The sequence below is a fragment of the Acanthisitta chloris genome, unplaced genomic scaffold (assembly GCF_000695815.1).
Source record: "Acanthisitta chloris isolate BGI_N310 unplaced genomic scaffold, ASM69581v1 scaffold24321, whole genome shotgun sequence".
In the NCBI taxonomy this organism is placed as follows: domain Eukaryota; kingdom Metazoa; phylum Chordata; class Aves; order Passeriformes; family Acanthisittidae; genus Acanthisitta; species Acanthisitta chloris.
Genome location: NW_008656872.1, coordinates 8,920 through 17,886, shown reverse-complemented (window position 1 = coordinate 17,886; position 8,967 = coordinate 8,920). Strand labels below are relative to the sequence as shown.

General features: G+C 48.9%; 1 protein-coding gene across 1 annotated transcript in view; it reads right to left on the bottom strand.

Moving 5' to 3' along the window:
• Positions 1 to 3,672: 3,672 nt before the first annotated feature.
• Positions 3,673 to 8,967, bottom strand: part of TACR1 (tachykinin receptor 1) — a 13,526-nt gene continuing 8,231 nt past the window's right edge. Inside the window, exons 3-6 of the mRNA XM_009084509.1 lie at positions 8,888 to 8,967; positions 4,843 to 4,993; positions 4,344 to 4,540; positions 3,673 to 3,964 (exon numbers count right to left, since the gene is read on the bottom strand). Coding sequence (XP_009082757.1) covers positions 3,673 to 3,964; positions 4,344 to 4,540; positions 4,843 to 4,993; positions 8,888 to 8,967 — 720 coding nt within the window. The remainder of the gene's footprint in view (positions 3,965 to 4,343; positions 4,541 to 4,842; positions 4,994 to 8,887) is intronic.

Genomic DNA, 8,967 nt, shown 5'->3' with positions numbered 1-8,967 from the left:
GAGATGAGATTTGGGGTGGATATAGCACAGGAAAAGGAGCTATTTGCATGTTCCACTTGGCATTATAACAACCACCTGCAGACAGGTTTTTGGGGCAATGTGTTGTGTTTGGTAGGTTAAGCTCAGACACTCAGAATGTGTCAGGTTGGAAGGGAGCACAGTGAGTCATCTGCTCAGTTCCTGAAAGGTTTGTTTTGTTTCAAACATGACTACCAGTTTAATAGTAAATAAAATCTAGGAGCTCTTGGCAAGGCTTTCAGGCTCTGTGATCTCGCAGGAGCTTTGGCAAGGACACAACAAGCTGAAAACAACTCAAACCCCCAGTGGAAATCCACATAAACCAGTGGATCAAACAGCCTCTTGCTTGGGCTCTGCTAGTTTTTGTGTTTGGAGCTGGTGGGAGATAATTGGTTACACTGAAATATGGTTTATTTTGGAGCAGCTGAGCAGACCTCGAGGTCACTTAGGGGTAAGAAAGTAGCTTCAGGCTTGGATTTGGGGTTTAGTCCTCCCTTCTGCAGTGGTTTTGGCTTGGAGTCTGCTGTAATTGGGCTGAGGCAGCTCCCCTGAAGGCTAGTGGGAGTTATCCATGTGCCTTCAAGGAGGAGATGGCAAAGGGATGTGAGCAACCTGCTGAGTGATTCTCTCCAGATGCTGTTGTTTGGCATTTCAGAGTGCCAGGAAAGAGACAGAGAAACTCTCTGGCTTTGCAATTGAATTTCTAATCAGAGATCTGCTAGCAAACCAGGGAAACAGGCTCAATAAACCAGGAAAAGCCTCTGGACTCAGCTGACCTGTTTGAGGGAGAGATGGAAATGGTGCAGAGACCAGGCTCACTGGATGGATGGATGCTCTGTCCCCAAGCCTGGCCAGGGGTGTCTTGTTTGAGGCTTTTCAGCCTCAAACATCACATCTTGTGGGTTGGCCTAGATCCCACACCTGAAAAGATCCTTGTCCCTGTCTTCACCAATAAAACAACTTGGCACTTGGAAGGGAGAAAAGAGAACCTGGGTTTGGGATGTGGGACCCACTTACACACAACATTTTGTTTTTCCTGCATTGGTTTCCAGCTGTTGAATGATCTCTTGACACACATTCCCATCAACTTGGGCATCCCAGGCAGGTTCCACTGGGGTTGTCAGTGCTATTTACAACAGGTGGCAATTTCCCCCACTTTATTTTGAGAGATACTTTGCAACAAGATGCCCAAGAAGCTTTGCAGGCTGTGAACTGTCAGCTTGAATTGAAGTTCCCACACACCCCCTTGGGGTTATCCCACGTCTCAAGCTGATCTTTACTTGTGAGAAGACACTTGTCGTGTCTCTGCACAACTCATCATCCATCCCTGGGGCACAAAACATGGAAGCCAAAAGGGCAGAGTGGTTATATATATCTCTATATACACATATATATAGTTTTTCCCTTTTTCTACCTAAATTCTGACTCTTCTGGGCTCAGAACCTGATGCAAACCCTCGTGCACGGCGTGTCCAGAGCTAATCACCTCTTACCTTATTCACCTCTCTACATCACTTGGAGATATTTGGTTTAATTTTCCTCCTGAATTTGGGTTGGCAGCTGGAAGAAGATCAGGATTTGGCTGTGGTTTGTAGCACCTTCTCATGGATTGGCAGCACAGCTCCTGGAAAGGTTTCCTCATCCAACCCTTGTGTTCAACCCTTGGTGTCACCTGCCCCTCCAATCACTGCTCCTTGGGACAGAAACAAATACCCAGGCAAGGTATTTGTTGGTCATGCCATTGCCCTTCTGCACACCACAGGGTTTTGGGAGGCAGCAGCCAGGGAATACAGCTTAAGGCGACAAGAACAGTGAGAAGTGGAAATTTAGGCAGGAAAAAGTCTGTTCCAGTGTGTGCCTGAGGCACGTGGCAGTTTTAGCAGGGTGTAGTCACAGGAGTTGGGAAGAGGCTGGAAGTGGCTGGAAGAGCTGCTCCTCACTGATGGCACTTGGCAGGATTTGGAGTAGAAATGGTCATTTCTTGTCAATCTTCTTTTGCAGCCTTTTTGCTGCTCTTGGATCCATTGATTTGCTCGTTCATTTAACTTCTCCTGGACTCATTGCTTAAACACGTGTGAATTTTTCTCCAAGAACCATCGTGGCTGGAGGTTTATTATTAATGACTGGATCCACTCTGGAGGCTGAAGAGTCAAAGAGCTCCAAAAGTCATCTCTGCTTTGCTCCCAGAGTGTGCTCAGCAGGGTCTGATCTTCAGCTGCTTGAAAATAAATGAGCAGTTTCCTTGCCCTGTGCAAATCTGTCGTGCATTTCTCCACTGCTCATCTCTCACTCTCCACTGGTGGAATCCACTTAGGAGTCTGATTTCTACACCAAAAATGAGAGACTGGACCAGCAGCAAGGAGCAAATTGCCCCCAAATCCCCCCCAAACTTTTGGGCTTGTTCCTAACAAGCCAAGTTTCCCCACTTGTCATTTTATTGACTTTTTTCCCCCCTTTGAGTGTGTGTTGACACATTTACTGACCAAAGGAGACCTTGGTTTGAACAGCTCCAGTGAAATTATCCGTCAGAACTGGATACCATCAGGATATCCATCAGAACATCATAAACTTAATGTTTAATGCACAAGAAAAGCAAATCCCTGATTCAAACACAATCCAGAAGGTGAAAGTGAATCATTTCAACTCTCCTCTGAGAGAAAAAAAGTCTGCAAAAGTCTTGATCTCCCTTCAAACCTTTTTCTTATGATGGAATCCATTTCCACATTGGGAAAAACATTTCAGGATGGTCTCTCCTTTTCCAGACCTCTGCAGGATTCCAGAATCTATCCAGGACGTATCACCTTGGGCCTTGTAGGAAATCACAGTGATTGCTTTTGGCACGTATGGTTGATTAACAGCAACCAAACTTTGGGTCAGCTCAGAAATCCTTGGAGATGTTTGGATGAGCTGTATTTGGAGTGGCAACAGGAGACCATGGAGCAGTGGGATGTGGGTGCCAAAAATGAGCTGAGAACGTGCAGAAAGTTCTGGATCTGATTTGGAGTGATGAGTGGGCAGTGATTCCCCATGGATGCACAGGCTCCTGAAGGTGAAACCAGCATTTTGGCTGGATTTTTTAATGGAATATCCCCCTGGATATCCAGCTGGGACTGACAGGGAGAATGAGATTAAAGGTGGGAGGAGAACTGGACGTGGCACTTCGTGCCATGGTCTCGTTGGTGTGGTGGTGTGTGGTCATAGGTTGGACTTGATGACCTCACAGGTCTTTCCCAACCTAAATGATTCTGTGGAAGTGCAAGACTGGTTCATTTTTCCCATTGGATTGGGATGCATGGGGAGATCCCTGGTGCCTTGCAGAGAGCAGAGAAACACCTGCCAGTGTTGTAATTACCATTCCAGAGAACAACCCAACTCTGTCCCATTTCTGCATCCTCTGCACCCATCTGTGGTCCAGTCACACCTCCCTTGTGTTCAGCCACGATGGAACACATGAAACCAACCCAAAGCTTTTGCTCTCAGGCTCTCCCAGGGATGGGGAGTGAGCAGCACAGCAAGAGATGGTGGAACAGCACGGAAAAATGCCGGCGTGTCACAAACCAGGGCGATGACACCGGGTGGATCGAGCACTGGAGCACCCAGTGAGGGAAGAGGGATGGTGGCACCTCGTGAATGGCTGCTGGAGCTGGGAAGCTCCTTAGGTGAGCGTGTTGGAGTAGAAGCTGAGGCTTTCGGAGACGGTTTTGGAGTCGCTGCGGGAGGAGCCGTTGGAGGTCATGTCTATGGAGAGACGCTTGGCCTTGCTGCTCTCCTCCAGCTCCTCTTCAGCTGCACCCACTGCTGAGGACACGGTGGTCTCGATCCTGCTGACCTTGTACATGCTGCTCTGTGTCTGTAGGTACCTGGCTGACTTCATCTCCAGGCCCTCGTACTCTCTGGCGCTGATGAACGGACACCACCGGAACGCGTGTTTGAACCCCACGCGAAACCTGGCGGGGAGGAAAGGTGGGGAGAGGCAGAGGTGAGGGGGTGGAGATGGCCAAAGGACCTCGCTAGGAGTGGGAAGACACAGCTAAGCACTGCTAACCACCACAAAAAATGCTACTTTTTACTAAGGCATGGAAAATCCCTTGATCAATCCCAGTTAGGAGTTGGTACTGTTTTGATGTCTGCCCTCAGATGCCACAGGGACTTTAAGAAAGACTTTAGGTAAGCATTGTATCATCCCTGCAGCCCCTGGCAGAGGATGGGACAGAACCATCTCAAAAAACTCTCCATCCATACTGTCCTCCATCAGACTCCTCTGTATCTCTCCCTCCTCCACTCCCTGTTGTGCCAAGATGCTGCCGAAAGTCTCTCCAAACCCACCTGTCGTTGAGGCAGCAGTAGATGATGGGGTTGTACATGGTGGAGCTCATGGCCAACCACATGATAGCCAGGTAGATCTGCTGGATGAACCTCTGCAGGTACCACTCAGGGTTGAAGTACTGCAGGGTGAAGTAGATGTGATAGGGCAACCAGCACAGCGCGAACGTGCACACCACGATGATCATCATCTTCACTACCTGTGCAGAGAAGAGAGGGCAGAGAAGCCAATCCACCAGTCATTCCACCCTCTGGAAAGACCATCTCTTTTTTGCCTTGGAGATATTTCCAGCTGAGAACATCTTGGTTAAACCATGCACATTCAAGATCTCCTGGGAACACCTTGGTGAAACCACACACATTTGTGGAGGACACACAGAGAGAACACTGTTCCATTTTCAACCACTATGCAACTGTTCCCACCCCTAATGAAGGATTTGGAGCTGGGATTAGTTGGGATTGGACATGAATTATGGCCCCAGCCATGCTCAGAGCTCCTTACCTTTCTCTTAGCTGACACCTGCTCGTGGTAGCGGTCGGAGGAGTCACCAGGTATCTCACTTGCCCAGAGGGTGACCCCAACCACGGTGTAGGCACATCCTATCACCAGAAGTGGTAAGAAGTAGATCAGGATGGTCATGCAGAAGTGATACCTAGAAAAAAAAAAAGATGGTTCTTGAGTGTGACCTTTATCTGTTCAGTCCTTTTCTTGCAAAATGAGCTGGAAGGCAAAGTGTTCCACGGGGACAAAGAGGATTTGGCACAACTCCTGCAGAGCTCAGGCCAGGAAGGACTTCCTACTTCCACCCCAATCTTCTCCAAGTCTCTGCTGCTTGGCACCCTACACCCTCCTGGGATGGGATGTAGAGGCCACATGAGTTGTGTTTCCTTCCTAAGGGAAGGATGTTTTAGCTGGAGTGGCTCTACTCTCACTTCTACTCTCTTTACACCCCAAATTATCCTGGAGATGGATGTGTGCTCTTCTCACACCTTTTAGCTGGAAGTCCTGCCAGTAAATGGGGCATTTTGACATATGAAGGATGGGAATATTCAGCTGAAGAAATAAAGTCTTTCCCTGCAGGGCAAACACTGGAGCTGGGATGCAGCTCACCTAAATCCTGGTCCATCACGCTCAGATGGCACAACCCCAGACCCCAAAACCAGCCAAACTCTTGTTCTGGTGGTTTATTAAGCCTTTGTAGTGAATTCAGTGGCCAGGTCAGTTCTCCAGGCTCCTGGAAAGGGCAGGATCCTTGTGTCTGTTTATAACAGGTCTAAATAAATCCAAAATCCAATGAGAGGCTCTGGATTAAACTGTCAGCACAGGCTTGAGGCTGCTTTGCTGTGAGGTCAGCGGAGCCGTAGCAGGTTGCAGTGGGGTCAGGGAGGGTTTATGTTAAAGAGTAGCTGGTTTAAAAAGGAATAAAATCATGCTGGATTTAACAAACAGGATAGGGATGGAGGCTTTGGACCTTGCAGGTTCCTTCCTGCCACCAGGGCTTGCAAAATACCTCTGTTCCCTGTAGAAAGATGAGTTCTAACAGTACAGAGATGTGGCTTGCAAAACATCCCACCTACTGCCAGGTGAGAGGGAACTGAATCCCAAAGGCTTTAGGGTCTTTGCATGGATTTTTATGGGGTGCCAGGTGAGAGGGAACTGCATCCCAAAGGTTTTAGGGTCCTTGCATGGATTTTTGGGGGGTGCCAAGTGAGAGAGAACTGCATTCCAAAGGTTTTAGGGTCTTTGCATGGATTTTTTGGGGGTGCCAGGTGAGAGAGAACTGCATTCCAGAGGCTTTAGGGTCTTTGCATGGATTTTTGGGAGGTATGCCTGGCCCCAAGACAAGGTGCTGCATCATTTCAAGGCAGTTCAGGCCCTGTACTCACCCTCAGCTCCTGCCCTCACTCATCCTTCTGGGAGCTCTGATGGAATAATATCCCTAAAGTGTAATGAATGGATCAGCCTCATGCCTGGTGCAACTCCCACCGGGAATGGGGTTGGCCCCAGCCTCGTGCTGCCAGGCCATCTCCTCCTTGTTTTGTACCTGCAATCTCATTTGGCCTTGGCTCCACCCAGAGCTAATCACATTTGAGATGGATTTTGTGGGGCTGTTTTCCATTTTGCTAATTAAAGAGGCGTCTCCGTGGCTCTGCGATGAAGATTTTGTTGTGGTTCCCATGTAACACAGGATCTGAAACAGCTGAGAGGGATGCAGAAATGCCTCAGAGGAGCTGGTAGACAACGTAAGCAAGGCTGACCCTTATTTTCAGAGCTGTCTGGGCATGGCCAGAGATTCCAAAGAGCTTTTGGATCTTGCTTTTGGATCGTGGGTGCTGAAAATGAGTCTCCACGTGGGACTATTTGTATGTTATGCTGCCTACAAGATGCCCAGGAGCAGAGCCCTCAGAGCTTTGTAATTGAAAGGTCTTTGGTGTGGGGATTTAGGATCTTGAGCCTGTAGGAGCCACGGGACAGCGATGCCTGGGAATGGATTTGCCATCTCCTTTTGCCTTGCAAAGCTCAGGGCTGTTGGCATGTAAAGGATGTTGCCGTGGGCTGTTATCTCCTGCAGAAACCAGTGAGTGGGACAGTTTTCCCCTTCCCTGAACAAAGTGAGATATCAGCTAATAAAATTGGGAGTGGATCAGGCATCTGTTTGGGGAGCAAAGACAGGAGAGGAATCGATGGTTGGCAGCAGGGAGCAGCCACAGAATCGAATCCTGCTGCAGGCTCATCGTGTGCCTGCTCTGCTCACTTCCCCCTGGCCACAGCCTGGGAAAGGGCACAATTCCCCAGGGAAAAGAGCTCACATGCCTATTCCAGTCTCTGGTACCCTCTGCATGCTGAGGCTGTGCTTTCCAGGCTCACTCTGCCCAGAGAAATCCACCCCCTGCCCCAGGGTTGGAAGTCGCCTGTTTTTCACTGGGAACTGAAAAAAATGATGTTATTTTTCATCCTGGCATTGCAAACAAAGCAGCTACCACTGGTGACTTCCCAAAATAACTGCTCCAAGGCCGTGGAGCAGGGAGAGTGGTTGTCAGTGCTTCCAACACCTGTCCCTGCAGTTATTTTAGGGCAGTAAAATACCATCTCAGGCTGTGCACGAGTGACTTCATCTGCTTTGGAGGCTCTGCTGAGCTGCAGGTTCTTAGCAATCCCCAAATTTTGGGGGGTTTGGCTATTTGAAAGCTTCTGTGAGCATCTGTTTTCCCAGTTTTCCTGGTTGCCCTCCCCTGGGCTCGCGGGGAGCAGGGGATGCTCTGGCTGGGAAGCGGCGCCTGATTTCCAGTGGCAAATCAGTCACAGGTTAATGGTGGCATTTTTTTCTCTTGGATTAGCTGCTTGGAAAAGCAACAGCTCCAGTGAAATGATCTGTCCAAATCAGGCCCTGAGCTAGTGGTGGTTGCTGTTTCATTTGAGGGGGGCTGAGCCCCATCCTGGCCACGTGGGCTGAGCCAGAGGCATTTTTTCACCCTAGCTGCATTTGTCAGGGAATAATGAAGGTTGGAAAACACCTCTGGAGATCAGCTGGGTCAGCCCCAGCTTTGTTCTTGCCTCACAAGGCAAATAAATAAGATGTCAAAGGATACCAACCAGCTCTCTGCAACCTGCCACTCGCTGCTGACTGACAAACTCATCTCTTTTGTGTTGCAGAGAGACCTTTGCCAGGCTCAGGTTGGTTTTCAGCACCTCTGTGTGTGGGTGAGGCTCCTGCCTTGGCTCCAGCACAATTCCACAGCCCTAATTCATCACTCCATGGGGATGGAGATCACAAATGCCTTTTTTTTCCCCCTCCTCCTCTCTCTTTTTGCCTTAACAAGATGTTTAAACTTCCTGCACAGCTCATGGACTTCAAAGGGCAAACCACGGAGGGTTGGAGCAGTGGGATTGCTGGACCCTTTGGAAATGCCAGGTTTAATTAGCTGTCACCTTAATGGGAAGGAAGGATTCCTACTGAGCCTTTCTAGCCCAGTGTTTGCCTCCCAGCCTCAGCTGATGCCACAGAGTAACATCTTTTTTTGACATTGTTGAGTGAATTTTGAGACATTTGGACTTGGTAATTCCCAAATCACTTTGTGCTGTTATTACCTGGTGAAGATACTCCTGGTAAATCCCTCTTTGTCTCTTGGAGGAATAACTCTCACCCTGGGAAGCCTTTAGAGATACACCTGCAAAATCCAGAGCTGTTCCTGTGTGTGTGAATCAGCCCCTGAGGCAACACTGACCATATTCCCACAGCCAAAACAGTGAGTGTTTGCACCTGAACAGGAGTTTCCCAGGAGGATGAGCATCCAAGAAGGACAGGGAATGTGGCATGGAGGGATGTTTGGACCTTAACTAACCTTAATGTGCCCCAAGGTATGAATGGAGATTTTGCTTCCACGTAGCACTGACCCTGGCTAGGGGAAGGGGAAGGATTTCCCTATTCCAAGGAGTTCTGAGTCATTCCCACCCTTCCTTCCTTCCTTTCTTTCTTTTTTTTTTTTGTACACTTCTTCTATATTTTCCTTGCCTCGTCCCCCACTCCTGGAAAAGTCGAACTCACGTTTTGCCGTACACATCGGTGCTGTGCTCTGGCCAGTCCACCAGACACACCAAGCGGCCTGGAAGCTTTTCCATCACTGC